The following is a 23,906-nucleotide window of genomic DNA, read 5'->3' as shown; positions in this document are numbered from 1 at the left end:
TGTACCCTGGATGATGTTTATAACTAGATGATGTACTATTTTACTACAGATTTTACCATTGTTCACATTGTACCAATATATTGTTTCTGAGATTTGTAAAGACACAGCTAAATGTATTGAAGGAAGAATCTTGAAGGTAATCCAATAAACGTTTTTACAACACATTGTATTTTGAATAAACATTTCACCTGTTTGTTAAATGTAGTCAATTTAATCTTCATATGACTACCATGGAAAAGAATGCTTTAAAGTTCAGTTGTTGTTTAGTATTTTATTGCAAAACAGATTGTAGGGCTACTTTCTAAAGGCAATTATTATTTATATTCTCAATTTTGGTAGTATGCAGAGTTATTTATACAGTTTTACTGTTAATTTTCTACAGAGGCTGTTGAGTGCTTCCATCATTTCTTTCTACTCTGTCTTTAATAAGGAGGAGGTTTTCCTTCCTCGACCCTAATTTTTGAGTTGGTATTTTTTATCTTGTTCTTCTTTTCTTTAAATGTTTTCTTAAGTGCAAAACATTAATGATTGTTTATTCAAAATGTTCACTTTTGGATTTGTTATCACTATTGTGATGGAACAAGGATCCACCATATCTGGGGACAGATTTTTGACATTTTGCTAATGTTCGCTTGTTTGTTTTGTTTTAGGGTTTTTTTCTTAATAATTTGTGGTGTGGGGGTTTTTGTGGGCTTGGTTGGTTTTTTGTTTTGTTTTTGGTCTTCTGCTTTTTTGGGGTTTTTGGTTTTTTTTTTTAAGGAATCTCACTGTTTTTAAGAGTTGAAATATTACTGATTTTAGATATTTTCAGGAAATGCTGATATGTGTTAGGTATAGTACCTGAGTACTACGTGACTAAGATGAGTAAAATCTGTGAAACAGATTTTTATAAGGGGCTGATCTTGGATGGACATGCAAAGCTCTTAGCAGATGAATTATGTTCTTTTTCTTTGTCAGGAGTGAGATTTTAAAGAATTTGTTTTTAAAAGTGAAAGACCCATCTTTGAAATTTCACTTATTCGCTATGATATGTAAAAGATTCTTCCCATTGAAGAACATTCTCCATTAATGTACCATCCTGGCAGCCAAATCTGTTTGAAAAATACCTGTCAATACATTTTATTTTGAGCAAAAAGAATAATTGAAAATTATTTAAATCAAAGGCTCTGTTATTTTTTTCACAGATTAAAGTACTTACAGATACGGGATTTTTTACAGAGGCCTTTCATGAACTGTCTTTGCTTAATTGTGGAGAGAGAATTCCATGCAAAATACCTGCAGGATATAGAACTACTGGAGAAATAAAGGTATATTAGAAAAGTATAACATCAACTACTCCGTTTTCTGCAAGTACTCCATAGCTGCACATACTCCATATCTGCAAATTATTACATATCCCTAAGAAATTCCTAAATTTTTTCAATAGATGGGTCAAATAGTAAGCAGTGAACAACATTAATTTCTCTTGTTGAGCAACAGGAACAAAAATCAATTTTGAAACATGTACTGTTGTATACAGTGAGTACTGCAGATAATACTGTAAAAAATACTATGTGCTTTCATATGTAGATTTGAAAAAATGTGAATAAAGTTCTTGCTCCATTACTGGCCAAACTCCCACTGCCCCAGCCCAGGAGCAGGGCAGCTGAGTGGAGCTGGAGCAGCCCCAGTGGCACCTCTCTAGGGCCAGAGACAGGGTGAGGCTGTGCCAGGACATCAGCCTGCAGCTGAGGGCCAGGCATGGGGAGGAGAACTGGGCTCAGAGATGGCCCCAGAATGGCTGGGTAGGGCCACTGGGTCTGGCTGGACACAGCTGGGAGGGCCCGTGGTAGGGCAGGGCTGTCGGGAGCTGGAGATCAGCACTGCTGGGGCATCACTGGGGCGGGGGCTGAGAGCCCCAGGGGCTGATGTGGGTTCTGAGCAGAGCCGGGGAAGCCTCAGGAGGTGATGGGCAGTGCGAGCTATTGCTGCTCTCAGAGCCTGGACAATCCCATCACCGCAGGGCAGGGGGTTGATTTTCTCCATATCTAGCCACTAATGTGCTGCAAGGAGATTTATTGGTTTATGCCTCTTTCCTGGGTAATGGCATAGAAGGTGTAGGGATACTTTTGGGTCTGAGGTTATAGTTCAGAAGTAGAGAATCTGAAGTAATTGTTGGTATTTGCAGAGTTCTGAGTAGATTTGGAAATGCACTACACTTGTCTACTGCTTTGCTAACTCATTTATTTTATACTCATATTTTATGACACTGCATGTTTTTGGTTTTGTTTATTTTACAGCCCTTACAGAAATTTGACTCTTCAAAATCTCTCATGACTGTTACAAATTTGCAGGTAAAAAAATTTTGAAAGAGTTAAAAGCTTTGGGCTATACATAAATATTTATTTCTCTGGTTTAAGGTAGAGATTATCTTGTTTGGAGACTATACTTATTATAAAATGCCCCAGTAAAAAGAAAACATATTCTTCTAAATGGATTGCCATTTCCTAAATTTGAAATTTTATGACTGACCTCTTAAGAAAGGGGCAAGATCAATTATCACCATTTTTCAGATGGGAGACCTAAAATACACAAATGTGTGACTTGTCTGTGCAAAACACTAGTAGAATTATTCAGATTTTGTTGTGATACATAAGGTCTGGTGTTTATCCTGTTTAAATACTGAGAATATTAGTAATTTAATATTATAATTTCTGTCAACCAGAGCTGTCTTCATAGACTTGTCCTAATTTAGATGGGGATTGAAGTCCATTTCTGGGGAATATTTAAAATCACATATTCATACATAACTTATTTTGTATTTTTCAATTTTCATAATTTCCTTTTATTAACCTTGTCACAGATCCATTGAGCTAGCAGTGAAAAAGTTGTACCATTAAACTGATAAATTAAACCCCCACACTCTTGCTTCCACTTTTCTCTGTTTTGTTTACAGTAAGCTGGTGTGTCTTTTACAACAGTTGATATTAGAAGAAAGAAATGATAAGTCTGTCTTGACAGATTTTGATCTTACTACTTTCAAATTCATTTTGAAGTAGTGCATTACCTGGAGCTTTTGATTGGAACACAGCACAGCACATATTGTGGCTCTTACTGGTCTCCTTATGATTTTGCAAAACTGTGTAGAATTTCAATTTCTAAATTCATTAGTCTGAAGTAAGAATATTAAACTTGAATTAAAATAAGGATGCTGTAATGAATAGCAAGAAGATTCCATGAAATATGGTAGAATAGTCCGATAAAATAATTTTTTCCTTGTTTAATCTTTCCAGTTAGGGTGAATTGTAGCAACAGACTTTCCTTACAGTTGAGATTTCTGAACTAAAGATTTACCTACAAGGCAGAAAACTACAACTTGCACAGAGTAAGAGCTGTAGCTTCACAGATGTACTTTCTGCTGGAAAACAGGTCACTGAAGCTGTAGCAAGTGCCACTAATGGGTGCAGTTTGGAAAGAAAAACAGCAGCTTATTCAGAGCTGACCATGTTACTAATAATTTTCATGTTACTTGTTGATAAGTGTCATTACTAATAGAAGCACAATATGTCTTGATAAAGAAAAATGTAAAATATGTAATTTCAAACCAATTGCTAACTTTGTTGTAGGTACTGGAAGACATATTTAATTGGAGTCTGTCTTTAAAAATGGTGCCACTGTGCAACCAACAAATTATGAATAAATTAACCTTAGCCAAAATTCATTTCATCATTTGCCTTTCTGCCACAATAAATAATATACCTGAAAAAGTTGAAAAACATGTTTATTCTGATAATGAGGACAGCTTGATGGAGCCAAGAAAAGTTGCAGCATCAAAAGTAAAAGGTAATTGTAAGAATCGTGTAAAAGCACATTTATTCTGCATGTTGTTTCAAGCATGGTTTTTCCACTTTTAACTGCATATGAATCAGTATGTCATATTATGAACAATATTCATATTAACGGTTGCTTAAAAAATCAGTCATTATTGAAATAATAAACATTAAGATTTGTCAAGATTTTAGCTAATGTCTCTAATATTAGAGCTGTATTTCACTATTACTTATTTTGATATTGAAAGTCCCAACTGTAAGTAGAGAAAAAGGGCCATATTATTCAAATTACTGAAAATATTTTAGTTCTTTGTCTGTTATCTGAAATTGTATCTGAAATATATTTGACAGTTGATGAAGATCAGAATTCAAGACAGAAGGAACAAAGAGGTGCAATGGTAAAGCTTGTTGACTGTAAAGATGAATTAAATATGGCCATGCTGAAGGTAATTTTGGGTTTTAGGGTAAAAGGATTAAGAAACTGCATATTATTCCAAAACCATTGCTAATGCTTTCAGTGTAACAGAAATTATGACGAGAGTATGGTATGAATAAGGTGACAAGAATTTTCTGTTTCTAATTTGACTGTAAATTTACTAGGTATGCATGAAGTGTTGATTGTTTGATGTAGTTTTTTAAATTATGGGAAATATTTTCCCAATCAGATCTCAGTATGGGTATTTGAGCATAAAGGGTAAAGACTGAATGGGATTTCAAGATAAAATCATCTCCTTTCAGAGGGTGCCACCTATAGAATGTCAGTCTCTTTCATGGTGCAGTATACTTTACAAATAAATGGAAATCCATTCTCTACTGTATATGAAATGTCTCAATTTTTTCATTTTTTTTTCTGATACTTTATTTTGAAGAAAACATAGCACAGCCTATTAGCTTCATTGTTTGAAGGGAGTTTGTTTGGTTGGATTTTTTTTGTTTAATTGGAAACTATGCTTGGCAGTTCCACATTACAAAAAGAGCAAAATTAAGGGCTGAAATACTCTTATTTTAAAGAGGTCTTCAACTTTGGAAGTATCTACTTTTGTCCATTGTTACAAACAAAGTAATGCACAAAATACATCTGGAAAATGGAGGATGATTTTGTATGGCAATTGGTATAGATCATACACAAGAAACTTGAAAGCTTTGGTATAACTTGAAAATAGCCTCTTGAAAATAACTAAAATAGAAATATTAATTTAATTTGTACAGGGCTTATTTAAGAGACACATTTCTTTTCAGATTTTTCTTTAACTGTTCTTTTGGGATTTTTTTGGTTTGTTTTTGTTGTGTGGGTTTTTTTATTTTTAAGTAGCGCTCTGAATTCATTGAGGAAACTGATCAAAAAAAAGGTATTGGGTGATATAAACCTTTAAATTGATATTTAATTCTGCTTAAACCTCCACAATTGAGCTTTTATTTATAATTAACTTCTTTTTAGATTTGTTTTTCACAGCTTCTTACAGCTTTGTTTATCAGAAAGACAGTAAATTATAGTTGAGCTTTCAGGATAAATACTGCACTCAGGGATTTGTCAAAGTATAGCTAGTAAAGAATGTAATACTTCTTGTGGCATCTTATATTGTATTTTATTGCTTAAAGTTGCTAAGCGTAGTTAGTATAGTAAAAATTATCAAGTATAGCTATTAGATAAAGAATGGGAAATTAGTAAGATTACTGAGCCTTACAATATGTAGGCAATAGTACAAGCACAGTCCAGATGTTGCTGCTTTGAACACAAAGATTCTATAAACGTGAGAAAATCAAAACTACACACATAGCCACCCTGTTTATAGAAAAGGAATATTGCATTTAAGTTGATTTAAGGTGTTGTGATAACAGGCTGTAACAGAAAAAAATACTTTAAAAGAATTTTTTTATTTCTATAATTATTTTTTGAAATCATACAACACTGTGTTCTTCTCTAGGGGATTTTATTGACAGAAGCTGAAGAAAGTCTTAGCCATCTTGTACAGAACATACAGGAAAAGTACAATGGGGACATATCTCGGTATTCTGCAGAAGATTTAGAAACACTAATTGAGGCCAAACTTGACCTTGCTTGTATTTCTCAGCAAAGACATCAAGCAGCTTTTAGGTAAGTAATATTATGAACAACCTTATCTTGCACAGCCTTGATTACCAAAGATTAAAAAAAAATTCTTTCTATATTAATATTTTAAATCTTAATAACCATCTGTAAAGACTCCATTAATATATTTAAAAATGTCAGATATATGGACATTTCATTTTCCATTATTTCTTTATTTTACTTTTTAAACAATGATCAGTTGTTTGCCTATGATTTCTCTGTGAGTTGTTTTTATGATACAGTGTTACATAAAAACACACAAAAAGTTGCAATGCTCATTGTTTTTGTTAAAGTTCTGGATATGTTAGGTCATGCATTTTCATACCTGTTGCACACTTCAAAACTGTATTTCTTAACTGATGATATCTCTTAACTATTGACTTCTACTTTGTTCTAGAATGCCCTGTGTTACTGTCCTAAAGAACATTTCTTCCTCATGTACTTACAGAAATATATTAACTCTTTGTAGATGTTAAATTCCAAACACTGTTTTGATCTTTTAGCTAGGAGAATTCTTCTGTTTACCATACCTGTAATTTTACATTAATCCATGTAAGAAGGATAGTAGTTCAACAATACCTCATTTTTATTCATGTGAAGCTCTTTTTATATATTTTTTTATTAGATGGAAAAATCTTTGACTGTACAAATGTCTAACAGATACAGCATACAGAGGTGTAGTGCTATCATTTGCCAGACTAGACTGAGATTAGGTGCAACGTAATCATATTTGTAATTTTTGTTAGGTCTAATATGACTGAACACACCAGAATATGTACAGTAAATCTTACAGTAAGCATCAAATAAAAAGAAAAAATGAACCTTTTTTATTGTTGGAATAGTGGTGAAGATTTCTGTAACACTTCTACTGATGAAGTGGTAGGTGATTCAATAGGCCAATAGATAAATTAGTCTCAGTGGGACTTTTTACCCAATTAGCAAAAAATGTCTTATTCTATGACAAACTAAACCACCTTCCTTCTCTTAGGTGAATAAACAAACCTCCAAATCAATAGTTTTCAAGTAGCACAATTTCTTTTGCATTCCTATTTTACAGCAATAAAAAAAATAAAATTAATAAGGACAGGAGCTTCACAGTGCTGTGAACTGGACTGGAAACAGTAACAATGTGCAGCATGGTCTTTCACCCATGTTTTGTTTGTTATTTTAATAGAGAGCAGTTTCCCAAAAGTCTGGAAGTTATGACTGTATTTTCAGTCAACCCTGTAGTTGTGTGGGATCTGCTGTTCCAGCTGGATCCCTACAAATCTGTGGGGCCTGATGGAATTTATCCCAGAATCCTCAACCTGCTGGCTGATGTCATCGCAAAACCTCTCTCAGTGATTTTTGAGCAGTCTTGGGAATGCAGAAAGGTACCAGCTGACTTGGAAGCTGGCAAATGCTGTCGTGATTTTCAGCAAGGGCAAGAAGGAGGAGCCTGAAAGCTACAGGCCTGTCAGTGTCACTTCAGTGTTTGGTAAAGTTACAGAGAAGATTATTCTGGGAGTTATTGAAAAACACCTAAAAGACAACACTGTCATTGATCACAGCCAGCACGGCTTCATGAGGGAAAAGTCCTGCTTATCATACCTGACTTCCTTTTATGACAAGGTAACCCACCTAGGTGATCAAGGGAAGCCAGTTGGTGTAATTGTTTTGGATTTCAGTAAAGCTTTCGATACTGTCTCTCACAGGATCCTTCTGGAAAAACTGTCCAGCACAGATAGATAAACGCATCATGGGGTGGGTGAGCAGTTGGCTCATGGGTTGAGCACAGAGGGTAATACTGAATGGAGTAACATCAGACTGGTGACCTGTCACTGGTGTGTTCCATAGGGCTCTATGTTGGGCCCTGTGCTCTTCAACATCTTCATAAATGACTTGGACACAGGACTGGAAGGCATGCTAAGCAAGTTTGCAGATGGCACAAAACTGGGAGGAGCTGTTGATTCCCTCGAAGGCAGGGAGGCCCTGCAGAGAGACCTCAAGAAATTAGAGGCCTGGGCAATCACCAACCATAGGAAGTTTAACAATGGAAAGTGTCAGATTCTGCACCTGGGATGGGGCAACCTTGGATGTACATATAGGGAATGAGATGTTGGAATGTAGTGCCATGGAAAGGGGCCTGGGGGTCCTGGCTGATGGCAAGTTGAATATGAGTCAGCAATGCCTTGGCAGCCAGGAGGGCAAACCATGTCCTGAGTAGCATAAGGCAAAGCATCGCCAGCTGGTTGAGAGAGGAGATTATCCCGCCTGCTCTGCACTGGTGCAGCCTCACCCTGAATATTGTGTTCAATTTTGCGCACTGCAATATAAGGAAAGCTATTAAACCATTAGAGAGTGTCCAAAGGAGGGCAGCAAAGATGGTGAGAGGCCTTGAGGGGAAGTCATATGAGGAGCGGCTGCGGGCACTTGGTCTGTTCAGGCTGGAGAAGAGGAGACTGAGTGGAGACCTCATTGCAGTTACAACTTCCTTGTGAGGGGAAGAGGAGGGGCAGGCACTGATTTCTTCTCTGTGGTGACCAGTGATAGACTTGGGGGAAATGCCTGAAATTGTGCCAGGGGAGGTTTAGATCAGATATCAGTGAAAGATTCTTCACCCAGAGGATGGTTGGGTACTGGAACAGGCTCCCCAGGGGTGTGATCGCAGCACCAAGCCTGCTGGAGTTCAAGAAGGATTTGGATGATACTCTCAGGCACATGGTGTGACTCTTGGGGATGATCCTGTGCAGGAGTAATGGTTGGACTCGATGATCCTTATGGGTCCCTTCCAACTCAGCATATTCTGCAATTCTGTGATTGAGTAGTAATGTCATTGCTGAAGATGCGAAGTGAGAACTTGTAGGCTATTTGTGGACATCTCTCATTGTGAAATATAAATCTATTTCAGTGCCTTTTGAATTAGATTAATTTACCATACATTGTCAAAGAGAAATCAACCAATCACTGGACAGTGACTTCATCATGTTTTTGAGTGATGTGGATTTTATAAAACTCAATACTAGTAACAAGGATCAGTATGCAGACTGATGAAATATCTCATGCATAACCTTAGTTTGATACTAGGCTTGGTAAAACCTTCATTAGTAGAGTTCTGTCCCACACGTTCTCACCCTGCTAAACTGGTTCCAGTATGAAAGCCATTTTCAGTGCAGGACCCTTCATTTTGCCATACAGTTGAATCGTAGTTTCTCTGTTGATTTATAAATTGTCTCTAGTTGAGGAAACTTTTGGTTAAATATTGAGGATTTCAATGGATGTCAAGTATTTTATGGATCATTTTTTGTGACCCTCAAATTTTTGATGGGTGTTTAATGGGCCTTATGTATTGGTAGTGGTCAGCAGCAGGGAAAAAAGCCGTCAAAAAACAAAGTAAGGGTTTGGGGTTTTTAAACGTATTTTATAATTTTATTTTGCTGCCATCCATGGCAACTGCTGATATATGTGCCTTAGATACAAATGAAACATATCTTCAGACAGCTGAATGTTTTCTGTCTGCCAGCCTATAAATCAAACTTTGCATGATATTACAGAAATTCATCTTTTTTTTTTTCTTTTGGCAAAATGACTTAGTGGTGAAATTGCTATAGTCAGCTGTACTTTCCTATTTTGATCTTCTTGTCACTTTCTGATTCAGCTGATAAGGATGTGTATTTTGTCAAGAGAAATATATAGACACATCACTCTTGAGGACAATAGAAGAGGGTCACAACCATTTCATCAAGGGAAGCTTCTACATTACAGTTTCTGTCTTGCAAAAAATGTATGTATGTATAGGACTAATTCCATTGATCTCAAGGAGAGTGCTTACATGGTGCCTGCCCCAAGAACATGAGCTTTCTAATTGCCTAAATATGTCTTGGTCTGTTTATGTGAATAAATTACTGCTTAAAACAATACATATATGAATCTTTTGGCCTGTGGTCTATCTTTTGCTTATGTAATTCTTATATAAGCATGTAGGTAAAAATAGACTCATTTTCAGAATTGCTAATTGTCAACAACAGCAATTAACTGGAGGCAGTACTGTTCAGGAAGTTAAGTTAGTATTTCTTAAAAGCCTGTATATAGTCTTAGGTGCTGTACCTTCTCCAACATATTTGAGATGTGCTAAGCATACTATCTCAAACAACGTTTTGAAAAAAGTCAGGTTTTGCTGTAATTTTACCTTTGATGCCTGGTTTCAGGGGAGAACTCTTGAAAAAAGAAAGAAAAGCAGTTGGGCTATTTCACTGCATTATCCTTACTGTCCGTTTGCTTTAATAAGCAAATTCTGTTTTGCGTTTTCCATTGTTAGAGAGAAGCTTATAATAAAATTCAACACTGATTTATTCTGTTTTCATTTTGCTGAATAAAACTGAGGTAAGGGGATGATGAAGGAGATTCGTAAGGATTGAATTCTGAGAGGTAAAAAGCAAGATATTAACAGCTTTGTTTTTCATTGTTACTTTGGGGTCTATTTGTGCTGAATTGGTGTAATCCATCCAGGTCTATGGCACAAAAAAAGCAAGCAGTATAGAATCAGAAATGACAGGAAGAGTTTAACTACCCTGTTATCTCTGAAGGTTATCCATCCTGTGGTTAGATACATGTTGACAGAATAATGTGAGTAATTTAGAAGCAGTGCAGCTCTTGTTCAGGCTTCTTTGTGCAAGATCTTTGCCTTTGCAACCTTTAGTCTAGAATGCCTCAAGAGCAGTAAATTCACACAAACCCTGAATCTCTCTTGCATCAAAAGCTCTTCACAGTGTTCCAGCAGTGTAAAAAGGACTTTAAGGTGTTCATAATTCCTTTTTTTTTTGTCATATGCTTCAATACAGTCAGTCTCTATGTAAAAAGAGTCTCTATGAAAAAAACCCAGCATAGATGAGAACTTATGGTTATATATTTTTAACAATTAACTTGTTGAAAAATCTTTTAAATGGTGGGGTAGAGATACTCTCTGGTACTTTTGAGTTATTAGAAAAATGTTTCTGTGGGCTGACCTCAACAAAACAAACAAAAAAAAAAACAACCCACAAAACCAAACTAAAAGTATTTTACAGAAGAGGTAGGAAAGTAGAGATTTACAGACGTAGAGGAAAATATGCAATTAGAGATGGAAAAGCAATTAAAATAGGTATTGGTTTTGGCAGTTCTCAGTCTATTCTGAGTACAGTGTTCTCTGGACAACAATCCTGTTATGAAAAAGATCTCACTATGCTGACTTGGAGAGTGTCTTCTGATCATGAAAATAATTATGTTCACAAAGGCTGCTGTTATAGATACACATTTTTATACATGTAATGAAAATGGAAGAGTGTATCTAAGAGCTTTAAAAAGACAGCGTAAAAGGAAAAAACCCATGTAGTTAAAATTTTAAGAAACCTGACAATATTTTGAGTTCCCAGCCCACCGTATTTTGACACGTGGGGTTGAATCCTGCATCAGTTCTAATGGTGTCTATAGGTGCTGTTCGGAGTGAACTCCAGAAAAGAATTAGGATTTGGGGCAGGGGAAGGAGTCTGTAGACTACTGCCATATGATTGCTTACTGATGAAGTTTTGCCAGGATGGCACCTAGCTGAATTTTTGGTGTTTACTAAGATCCTGTGAGTATTTGGCCATGGGCATTTAACAGAGGGATTAACAAATAGCCTGGAAAGGCTTTGAGGAAGGTGTTACCTTGCCTTTCTACTTGTGGATGTGAAACAGAAGTCTCCTAATACATATTGTAATTTTCAGTATTTTACATCTAATTTCTAGGTTTCTACCTCTGAAGACAGGTATGCCATGACGGGTCTTGATCTAGTGATTGGACTAGATCTAACAGCTGGACTTGATCTTAAGGGTCTCTTCCAGTGAAAATGATTCTATGATTCTGTGTGTAGCTGAAAGTTGTAGTAGAGTTCTGTTTTGATTGCTGAAACAGAATAGGATATGTGTTAGTTTATCTATTGTTACTGGGTTAAGGCAAAACTTCTCTTGATGCTGTTTTGTCACTTTCATAATGTAGTGCCTGTGAATTCAGAAAATAGTCTGTGTGTAATCTTTTTATTCTACTGAAGCAAAAATTGATAACTGCTGATTTACATCTCTGACATAGTAAAAAATGAAGTATCTGTTTTAACAAAAACACAAAGTGGCAAATATAATCAGTATTTTTAAATGTTGCTCTGTATCACAGTGTTGCTTTGGCTTTCTCTGCAATTCGACTTCTTCAAGATGCTAAAGTTTTTAGGATGGAAGGGACACGTTTTCAGGAAGAAAAGGATGAAAGGGAGTGTTTGGTATGTGTGAATATTTGTTTTAAACTCATCTTTCTTAGTATATGAAGTCTTGTATTAAATGTTGGGTGATTTTCATAATACTAGAACGTAGTCATTTGCATTACATGGTTACCATTAACCTGGGAAGAAAATGATCTTTGACATTCTTCAGATATCTGTTTGCCTAAGTTGTACTCACTGTGTCTTTAATGAACATTACAATTTGTATGTGGTTAGGAATCACAGGTGGGGTTTTTTTGATACTCTTAAATAGCAGCACCGAAAATCTCCTTTTGTTTAAAAAAAAAACCAAAAACCCATGAAGTAGAAAAAAACCCCTATCAGGTGTAAATCTTGTATTATTCAGTTAAGGTATTGCAGTTTTTTTAACTGAAAACCTACTTCAGATTATTCTCATTCAAAGAGCCAGGCTGACCATTTCACATCATTGCTGTGTTTGACATTGAGCAAGATTTCAGCTACCTGCTGTTGTCCAGCACTCAGGGATACTGACCTATGCTTTGGAAGCCTCTGGGCAAACTCTGTTGGTCAGACGCCACAGCAAGTCAAACTGACTCACCTAGACAGAGCATTTGAGCAGTGAGCCCAGATTTTGTAATTAGTAAAGCGTAATGAGACTGGGCTTTCTTGCATGCAATGTAATTATTTCCTATCTGTGTTGCATATCAGGGTCTTCTGCCTCTCCACACTTGCTCCTACATTTTCTTAGGACATTCCTGTAGACAGTAACTGAGCTATAGATGTTTCTTTCTTCATTTGCATCAATGCAAGTCAATCATGATGATTTTTTCTATAATCAAATGCAAGTGGTGCATTGACCATTCCTTGCTTGCTTGCTGAAACAAATTGTGGAATACGGACTGCAGAATTTTAGTAGTAGAAAGACTGTTTACAATTTGTGAAGATGGCACAGGGAGTTGAGCTGGAAATTCTCACAAACACTTCTAGTACTATATTACATGAATACTTGTTTCTGAACACCAGAAACGCAAAAAACTAAAAATCAAAAATTAAAAATTTCTTTGTAGTCACTAGTGAGGTACCAGAAATTGATTTGATTGTGTTCTACAATTAGACTTTTATGTGCCTTAGAATTTTGTGTAGTGTTTCTGTGGTGTTTGAGAGGAATAAAATCCAAACTGAAAAAATTATTCTCCATAAGAGGTATAGTATATAGATATATTTATGGTATTTATGGAATTTCACAAAAAAACTGCTTTATTTTCAAGTGTTAAAATTATTTTATATATATAAATAAATGTCCTCCTGTTATTAAAATATGTATTTAACCTTCAAATAAAGTTTTGTTTAGAATGTTTTTATTATTTGTGATATGTTTGTATTAGTTTGATTTATTTTAGATTGATACTTTGTAGTAAAGTATGTGACTCAAAAAGTAACATTTTTCTTGTTTTTGGAAATTATTAGGACTTCAACATTGAAGATGTTCAACTGCCTCATAGTGCAATAGCACAAGACCATATGAATGTGCGTCTTTGGCTAAGGTGTCGTACAACGTTAGTGACTGCACTAGTATCACAGATACATGGTGTGGGTAATATGAAAGGTATTACTCTTTTTTGGGTTAGATTTTTGAATTATAATGGACAAGTGAGCATATTCAAACACAATTCTTATTCAAAAATAAAAAATACTAACATTAGCTCTGGGACTGTATTATCACTGAACAATTATTTTTATTAAATTCATCCAATCCAATAAGAAAAATATATTTCTGAGTACAGTCTCTCCCTAGACCTTGTAAACAGAAAGTATTATATTATTGTTCATTTAATGGTCATTACCTTTTTCATAAATCACTTGTGTGTAACAGTTTCAAATGGTCTAGTGCAATTCAGAAAGTATCATTGTTTAAAGAAACATTGTTGCTAAGCACTTCTAATTTTAAAAGTCTCAAATTATATTTTTTTCACTTTTTGTATCTCTGATAAGTGAAATGTTCCTATAAAGCTTCTAAAATGTTGCAGATTAGTTTTAAAACAATTTAAGTGACATATTACAAAATACATTTATTGCAGTTTGGTTATGAATAACATGGTTTTCATTTCTTAGTTCTCTGAACTCAAAATAAACTCCGATGCTCGCTCGAGTATCAATGTCACAGTCTAAGTCTGTAGCCAGACTCTTGTTTTATCACTTCTGCATAATTCCTCTGAAGGCTGTTACTATTTTGGAATTATAAGTCAGATTTCTGAATATGTAGAATAGATCTACAATATATTATTATTTATGCTAGTGGTTTGCATATAAAGCATACATTTGAATGAACTTAAACAGAGCGCAGTTTAGAAACTAAGTGGCTTTTCTTTGAAAAGTAAATTTAACACAGAATTGATGAAATGGTAACTGTGGAATTCGGCCGTGGCAAATGGACCTTGGGACTTAAACGGTGGGGCCAGTTCTGCGCACGCTGAGCCTCACCTAAAAAATCCACTGCGCAGGCTCGAAGGGCACACCCACGTGGGGAAAGCCCTGCCCAAATCTTCGTTCACGAAGTTTGGCCATACATACATACAACTGTGGAATCTATAATGTTGTATTTTCTGTAACTTTTTAGTGTAGAAATGATTTCTTAGGAAGGGCAGAAGGCACAATAAAGTATTTTCTATTGTATTTTTACTATTCATATATTCTTTTTAGAAAATGATGTGGCTGAGCGCAGAAGTGTGATAAAAGAAGTAATACTAGAGGCAGAAACCTTTGGTGATACTGAGACCCAGGCTGAAATGATGGTGCAAGCTGCTCTTCTTGACCTGCAAGAAAAACGTGCCATGGAAGGCATTAAACTTCTTCTGCAGGTTTGAGCCCAAAGGAGAAACTCTTTGCTTTTCTTTGATGCATTTTTTGTGTGGTCGGAACAGCTGATGGCAGCATTAAATAAGCTTGAAATACTGCCTCTAAAATAGATTTTTTTTCACTTTGTGATTTATCCTCATAAATAGACAGAAAAAGTAGTAACTACTTTGGTTTATGTTGTTTATGTCCAAACAGGATATCATCAGTTTACTCCAAGAGGATACGTTTGTTTCCCCTCCAGCTTCTTTGACTCTCGTGAAGAGTATGCTTCTGCTGGCAGACATACTAACACTGCAAACAGCAGAGGATACAGAACATTGTTCTTCTGCAGTGAAACCATTAAACTTACTTGTTTTGGCACATGAGCTTACTATTAAAGCAGTGAGTATATGTTGATGATTTACACAGCATTTGCAAATCTTTCCAAAAATCTTAGTTATATATTCTGGATGTTATTTTAAGAATTTATTAAAAAGGGCTATTTGTGTTAACTGATCAGTTTTACCCAGATTAGGATAGTTTAAAGCAGTAATTCATCTTACCACTTACTTATCCATACTCATCATGCATACTCATGTATGTAGTCTGGTATTTTTACACAATTAATAACAAAATACTGAATATTTGCAAAATGCACATCCAGATGTGAAAACTGAAATAGGTATTTTGACTTCTAAAGAAATGCAGAACACTCACTTTTCCCATCTGAAATGAGGGACATGTTCATACTCAATACCTCAGGGAGGATGTACATCTCATTAAATTCCTGCCTCTTGAGCATCCAAGTTTAAGAATTTAGCTTTGTATTTTAGAATAATTTGAATCAGGACAATCATCTACGTAAAGTAGCATGATATTTTAGATTGACAGATTGTTACTAGTGGTATGAAGAAATAAGTTCTATGTCAAAATTTAAATATGTATGTGCTGGTTTAAAGGAAAACTGGCAGGAGAAATGAACCCAGCTCAAGAGAGATTATAAGTCAGAGTTACGATTTAATAAAAATATTACAATAAATGCAATGACACAAAGAGTAATTTGATTTAACCCACAAAGCCCAGAAGTATAACCCAGCACCCTGCGGCACGAACAGAATGGGGTTTGTTAGCTCCTGTGCTGAGCCTCATGTGGTTCCTCTGAGTCCAAAATAAAAGGAAGGGAAAAACCTGTTGGTGCAGATGACAGTCACAGTGTGGTTGAGAGTGGTGGTAATAGTCCTGTTGAGGTTCTGGTCCTCCTCTGGATCTGACAAGTGGTCCCAGAAGTCCCCAAACCCCAAGATTATATACCCTCAGGTACGCCCAGTACCTCCCCCGGGGTGGGGAGTTCCACAGTGGGTGATCTAACTCTGTCATGGGATATTTTGGAATCTGTGATGGCCTGTTAGCAGACATGACCCCTCAGGCTGGGTGAGAAGGTGTTAATGACTCCGCAGAGGGGAGTTATCACAGCTTTTCTCTCACAGGCTTCTTTCATACCCAGCTTTCAGCCTGTGGGGTCAGGTGTGCCCTAGGCAGCTGCTGCAAATGGTCCACTGTTAACAGTTCATAGGAAATAACATACAGGGTGTAGAATATGCAGCTTTGGTCACACCCCCACAGTGATCAACTGGTCTCGCCTGCTGAACTAGGACAATGTAATAAAAAAAAAATTAAAGCTGTGAAATCTGTGAGAGGAATGTACACTACTAAATGATTTACCTATTTGGTAATCCAAAATTATATATGCACTTCTACCTATTCTTGATGCAGTTTATAGAGAAAAATTTTTGGATACAATTCTTTCCTCATGTTTCCTAAACCAGAAATTTTATCCATTGAAATACTTATTTCCTTAAGTAATAAAGAACCATATTAATCACTTCAGACTCCAAATTCCAATTGTGAGACTTGTTAGCTGTCAAGAGGCTTGACATTTTACAGCATATCCCATCGTCTTATCTCCATGAATGAAAAGTTTGACTGGTCCATACATGCTATTTTCTTTTTCTTTTCTGGCCTTTGTTGGATGTCAGATTTCTTTGTAGACATGACAGTTTCTTTCTAGGGCTTGGGTTAATTGTGAGATCCATTTCTTAAAGACTGATTTAAGGGAGTTGTCTTTGAAAAACCAAAGCCTAATGTTATTAAATTCAATCAAGAGTTCACTGAAATCATTTCATTTGCATCATCAGAGTCCTCTGCAATACAAGTACAAACTAAAATAAAGGAGTTCAGGTGTATCAAGTCCTTCTCTGGTGCTGTTACAAAACACATTTGAGGCTTTTGCAATGGCTAAGTTACTTTTTCAAACTACTATTTAATTTGTTGTCTGCAACTTGATTTTACCTACCATACTCTTTTCATAGATTTTTGCTTGTGGCGAACCCATTGAACAGCAAATAGAAGACAGTACATTGACTGGCCTGGCCTTACCTACAAAAAATATCTACCTGCCACATATTAACTTGTTAGCCCAAGTCAAAATGAAAATCGGTAAGAAAAACACAAGTCATTGTTACTTCAGGGTTTAGTTAATTTTCTTTCATATTTTATGTAACAGTAGTTAATTTTCTTTCATATTTTATGCAACAGCAGATAAACTGATGCATCAGAAGTAAAAGCAGTAAATCATAGTTTTCATTATGCAAATAAAGTATTTTGAAAACCAACAATAGACACCAGTTTGGCTCCATGCAATGTTTATAAGCAAGGTACAATTATGGGAACTATATTCAACAAAGGCTTAAATATTAATGTAACAGCTTGATGAAACTGATGGGAAGTTAAAATTTTTTAAGTGGAAGCTAATAATACTTTTCCCACTTCTGTACTAAGCATTCTTTCTGTCTCCCTGTACATGTTCCATCTGTCTGGAAGCAGTTATATGGGGATTAACTAATGATACCCAGTCATGTGGAGTAATAGTGCTAATTCTCTATCCCATTAATATAAATAGTGCCTGTTATCATTGTCTTCTTTTCATTTAACAACTTTTCTTGATAACTTCATGTTGAAGCTTTGAAATATGTTGGATGCTAACAGAACATAACCTTTAAGATGTGTCTGAGATTTGTCGCTGTAAAACAAATATAGGGAAAGGGATATTGTCTCCATGTTCTTTCTGTTAAACTTAATTTGGGGTAGATCTGACTTATAATAGACTACAAATTCTAGAATCCATTTACTGCACTTTAGTACATATTGTGGAGCAGCCTCAGTGTATTCTGGATTCTTTTTCAGGAAGATAAGATCCAAAAACTCATTGGTGCACTCCAACCACTTTGTATTCAGCCCTTAGGACTAGAATAGAGGTAATCCCAAGTAAACCCTCTGAAATACAACTGCTGTCACTGTCAGGTCTTCAACACCAGCTGATTTGCTCTAAAGATCCATTCTTTTATTGTGCTTTCCTGCTTGTCAGTGCAGGCATGGCCAAACTTGCTCACAGTAATGATCGTGTTTGACCACTTCATGTCTCTGAATCCACATTTTTAGAATAGCCTATATGAGTATGAACACAGATGAATATTGGGGAGTACAGTGTCAGAGGTATGCAATACATCAAAGGAGCCTTTAGAAATTATTAGTACAAAAGGAATTTGGGAATTTTGAAATGCTCAGAGAGGTTTAGGTTTTGGCTACAACTGCCAGGTCAAATGAAGTTATGAAGTGGCTTACTGCTACTTTTCCATTTAGTTTGTGAAAAGGTTGATTTGTGTAGCTTGAGCTTCTTTTGGATGGTCTAGGTAAACCTTAATGGCATCATAAAGTAGTGAAACAACATCATACTTCTGTATTTATATCCATCAATCACTTGGATTTTTGGGAATTGGATTGTAACATTAAATATGTAGCAGCATTTCTTCTAAGGAATTTGTTTCTTTTTGCAAAAATTGGCTGTCTATTAAATAATTTACTAAGAACTGTCTTTTCTTTTTCTTTAGGAAACACATTAGCTGAAAAAGTAGCTTGTACAGCTGCAAGAAGAGATCCCTTGCAATGGCTACATGCTCTCAGACATTTAGAATCAGCACTGAAACTTTGCAGAGCATCTGCAACCAAAAAATTAGATATGGAAGCTGAACTGCTTTTTCAAATAGGTAAATTAACCCCTCTTCGTATATTGTGATGGCCTTCCTAGGCAATGTTATGCATGTGGCCTCTGAAAATGGAGACATTTAAATCTAAAATAGAACTGGATATTCTTCACTGTCTAGCTGCAGATCTCTGTCCTGTATTTAGTATCTCATCAGCATAGTTCAGGATGCATTATGCTGCAAGTATTTTCAAAACTGCAGCAGAACTTCAGTCATGTGTATGTTATCAGGGATCAAAGCGTGTAGCCAGTGAGATTAAGAACATTATGTTTTGCACCAATGTTGGTTTGTGAGGATCCTGGCAAGAAAGACATTCAAGATGCTGTAATGTATATCTTAAAAGGCCATTTATTGGAGTTAACCCAATAGAAGAAAAAGGAGGTAGTGTCAGTAATCTTATATTCCTACAGAGGCTGAGAACCCCAAGTTGTGCAGTATTGAACACACTTCCAGTCAGAGGGCAGCACACCACATATACCCCATCTGTTGAAAAGTTGCCTCATTTTGGTCTTTTGAGCTTTTAGAGGACTTTCTCAAGAGAAAACAATTCTATTCATCATTTCTACTGTCAAACAAAAAGCTATTCTGATAAGAACCTCTTGCTTTACCTTTACATAAAGGGCAGGTGGTGTAATCGCTGGTACTGAGAAGATGCTGCCAAGGGGCTCTTCAGTTACAACACGCTGGCTACATTTATCCTGTGTCTATGGGATGTACACAGCACAACACAGGCCTTGAAGGCCACACTGTATGTGCAGCACAGCACAGACCAGGCCTGTTCCTGTGCATTAACTCCTGCACATGCAATGGTGGCTAGTTAGGAGCCGTAAATGTTAGGGGTCATTACAATTCCTAAGTCTGATTATTTTATTTACTATATGAAGGGAGTTGTTGCACAAGCATTGTGCATTACCTTTTAAACAAACTGGAAAAGATGTTGCTTATCAGGAGGAGAATAGATAATGTCTGTGTTGTTCAACTTTCCTGGATGGAAGAGCAGATTGGGTCTTACAAAAAAAAAATAATACCATCTTAAAAATCTACTTTCTGTATTTCTTTCTTAGGTAAGGTGGAACGCCAGATAACCGAAAGAGGTGATAACAAGTCATCTCAGGCTGTTGAAACCCTGTTGGAAGCTATAAAACTCAGCCAGCAACATGATCAAAAATATGAGTAAGAAGCTAGCTATACAACTTTCAAAATAATTTAAATCATACATGAATATAGTTTTTGAACAGTTTTTTTGAGATCTGGGTTTGGGACTTCTATTATGTAGCATCCTTTGTTTTAGAGAGTTTTCCTCTATTGCAATATAGAAGCTACTATATATTTATTCTATTATTTGAAACAAATGCAGAACATTTAAAAGCATTTTTTTCACTATAGAAAAGTTACAGCTTTCTGTTGTTTCCAATTTTGTACCTCTCTGTCAACACCAGGAACAAAGCTATCAATTAAACAGGGGGTTTATTCGTATTTTAGAAGATGAGCAGTGGTCTGCCCCCTTCCAGATAACAAAAATCCAGCTTGAAAAGGTTAGCAGCCAAAAACAGTCAGAAGAGCAGAGGCAGAAGGAGCATAGGAAATGTGTTTGTAACAGATATCAGGACAGTGACTTTGGCATTAGTTATCAGTGTAGAAGATGCCTGAAGAGCTGAGCCAAGACAGCCAATAAATTCTGTCAAGCAGCTTTGATACATTGGACTTTAGGTTTTTTTTAGTTTCTTGACCAGTCTAAATGAATAATGTGCCATGTCTGGTTACAGACAGTGTAAAGGAAGCAATTTACCTTGCTTGTTTGGGTATTCTGTTACTTAAGTTAATGAACCAGAACTCTGAAGAGAAACAGTGGCATGGTAATAAACCTCAACAAGCAGTCAGCATGATGGAAGATAGTGCAGAAATGGACTGTGGTGATGTTTTGCAAGTTTAATTTGCTACACTCTTATTTAATTTGCTACTGTCTTTCTAAAAGAATGTATAGCAACATCAGTGGACCTCAGCTTTCTTTTTTTAGAGAACTAAATGTCCTGGTCTCATTTATACAAGCCCCGTGATATCTATGGGATTGCTTAATTAAAATTGTTTCTTGATGTCTCAAATTCTTTTTTGTTAGCAAACTAGAAAGTTAACTAAATTGTTGCCAAATAAGTGTAGAATTTGCCATCTTCTCACTTAATTCACTCTGTCTTGAGCTGAACATTACCCTCTGACTTTGGTATTTTGCTTGACACAAGTCATACCAAATCCAGAATTTATTGTACTGTATAAACAGCCAACTCTGCAATATGTTTCTGTCCAGAATAGTAACTACATGAGCAGGAGTTTGTTGCTATGCTTGGAAAAGTTAATTCACAGGGGAGATCTGGAGAAATCTGCAGAGCCAGGAGGAATTTTCATAAAAAGACTGTTAGAAAACCATAGGGAATAGAAATGTAGAAGTACTCCAGATACAGTGATTTTCAGCAAGTTGAGAGATGTAATTCTGCCCCTGTGCTCCAATCTGGTGAAATCCCACCTGCCGTACTGAGTTCTCAGCAGAGGAAAGACATGGATCTGTTGAAGCAGGTCCAGAGAAGGGCCAAGAAAGTTATGACAGGGCTGTAACACTTATCCAGTGAGAAATGGCTGATACAGTTGGAATTGTTCAGCCTGGAGAAGAAAAGTTTCCAGGGAGACCTTATGGCAACCTTTTGTACTCGAAGGGGGCTTATAAATAAGTTGGGGACAGAACTTCTAATAGGGCTTGTAGTGATAGGACAATGAGTAATGGTTTTAAACCAAAAGAGGGTACATATAGACTAGATACAAGAATGAAATTTTTTACAATGACTGTGGTGAGACACTGAAACAGGTTGCCCAAAGAGCTGGTAGATGCCCTGTACCTCAAAACATTCAAGGGCAGGTTGGATGGGGCTCTGAGAAACCTGATCTAGTTGAAGATGTCCCTGCTCATTGCAGGGAGTTGGACAGGATGACATAAAGCTCCCTTCCAACCAAAACCAATCTATGATTCTCTGACTTTTGCTTGGTTTACAATAGTACTGTAAAAACTACTGAAAAGAGAAGGAAGCATAGGTGAAGAGCAGGAATTAGTGAGCGCTGTCTGAAAATGTAAAGTATTCTGGTACAGAACTCAGAACTAAGAAGGTTCCTCAGCTGAGCCCAATGAGAAATCAAATGACTGTTTTGGTCACTGTGGGTATTTTTGCTGATTCTTGGAAGAGTTTGAATGAGGACCTATATCCAAATTCAGCCATATTTCAGGGAAACCAGGACAATGGTTATATGCCTTAACTTGAGGAAGGAAGAGGAACATTACAGAAGCAACACTTCTGCTGCAAAATGATGCTTTTAATGCTAAATGCTTGCAATTTATTTAGAGAATGTTTGTTGCACATAATGCAAATTATATTTAATATACTATAAAATCAATATATTGTTTGTTGAGCATACAGTAGGGGTGTTTTAGACTCACATGACTTTAAAACAGGATGCCATGGCTTTCTGAAAGAAGATACACTTTAAATAGATGATGAGGGCTCAATGAATTATTTATTTGGTAAGGCCACCTGGCTAGTCTTATGCAGAAGTCAGATTGTATCATTGTGATTCTTACTTTAATAGTAATGTTGATTGTTCTGTGTGCTGTTTCTTACAGGTTAATAAGACAGACATATCTAGAAATAGCACTACTATATTTGCATTTTGCCACAAATAATGAGGATCTGCCTTCCAGATCAAATGTATGTTTTCTATCTTTTGAGTTGTGGTTTCTTCAAAGCAGGATAAGTATTTCTGCTAGAACACTGTGCATCTTGCCATATAATTATTTTCAGTGAGTTGAAAATCATACCGATGCTGAAAATCCTCCTAGAAAAATCAGACAAACAAATCACATAGTAGAGTCTGATCTTGTTTGATGTTTATTACACTGACTGATAATGTTTTAATATTTTTCTATATAAGATTGAAAGACACAGAACTAACAATGTTTTCACTTCCAATTATGCATTAATTAATTTGTACCTTGCAAAGAAAACATAACATTCAGGCTTGGTTTTTTAAATGCTCATTTTGTACTTTACCAGATTTCAATTTTTCCATAAAAATATGACTGACAGCATGAGAAATACATGTCTTTAACCACGTTTAAGTTCCTACAAGCCATAGATGGAAAGCAAAATATGTAATATTAGAGAAAAGAGGTAATTAAGATTCCAAAAAGGGGAAAATGATAGCAAAACTATATACAGTAGTGGTCATAGTATGAGCTGCTCTGAGAAAATTATTTCAGGGGAAGCCAATTAGTATGCTCTGGATAATTTTTTTTATTTTTAGCAATTAATCCATGGATTTACAATAAATGCCCATTTTAAAACTTCCAAATAAGACAATTATTAAGTAGGAGGATTTTTTCTATGTTTAAAATATTTTCCTATAATAGAATCCTAATTATGAACTGGTGTATAATTTTAGACCTCTTCTGGAGAACTGTCTTCTTCTGAGGAGGCTTTGAAATCGGAAGTCTACAAAGTACGAGCCTGGATTGCAATAAGAGCTGCTACACAGGTTGGTGAAATGTTCTGAAGAGGTGATGTTTTTTGTTTTTTTTTAAATTTCATCTTACGCTACTTGCACAAGCAAACAAGACAGTGCAAACAAAACAAGTGTTAAGGTTTCCTGAAATTTCTGGCCTAGCTCTTATTTGAGGAAATTAAAATGGAAGTCTGAATGGCGTGTTTAATCTCTCTTGGACAGATCTGACTCTGTTTAACTCAATGTGGATTCAGTGCAAATAAAACAGCACACAACTAGATATGTGTGCACATGTATTTGACATG

The 23,906-nt window shown here is 35.9% G+C and overlaps 1 protein-coding gene across 1 annotated transcript in view; it reads left to right on the top strand.

Moving 5' to 3' along the window:
- The window catches only part of CFAP54 (cilia and flagella associated protein 54), a 106,680-nt gene that overhangs the window by 67,732 nt on the left and 15,042 nt on the right, over positions 1–23,906 (top strand). Inside the window, exons 47-61 of the mRNA XM_071550080.1 lie at positions 50–136; positions 1,185–1,307; positions 2,280–2,333; positions 3,606–3,822; positions 4,161–4,255; positions 5,735–5,904; positions 12,064–12,166; positions 13,595–13,733; positions 14,828–14,985; positions 15,179–15,364; positions 17,332–17,458; positions 18,910–19,065; positions 20,127–20,235; positions 22,724–22,808; positions 23,542–23,634. Coding sequence (XP_071406181.1) covers positions 50–136; positions 1,185–1,307; positions 2,280–2,333; positions 3,606–3,822; positions 4,161–4,255; positions 5,735–5,904; positions 12,064–12,166; positions 13,595–13,733; positions 14,828–14,985; positions 15,179–15,364; positions 17,332–17,458; positions 18,910–19,065; positions 20,127–20,235; positions 22,724–22,808; positions 23,542–23,634 — 1,902 coding nt within the window. The remainder of the gene's footprint in view (positions 1–49; positions 137–1,184; positions 1,308–2,279; positions 2,334–3,605; positions 3,823–4,160; positions 4,256–5,734; positions 5,905–12,063; positions 12,167–13,594; positions 13,734–14,827; positions 14,986–15,178; positions 15,365–17,331; positions 17,459–18,909; positions 19,066–20,126; positions 20,236–22,723; positions 22,809–23,541; positions 23,635–23,906) is intronic.

The sequence above is a fragment of the Pithys albifrons genome, chromosome 3 (assembly GCF_047495875.1).
Source record: "Pithys albifrons albifrons isolate INPA30051 chromosome 3, PitAlb_v1, whole genome shotgun sequence".
Taxonomy (NCBI): domain Eukaryota; kingdom Metazoa; phylum Chordata; class Aves; order Passeriformes; family Thamnophilidae; genus Pithys; species Pithys albifrons.
This window is presented reverse-complemented; position numbering and strand designations above follow the sequence as displayed.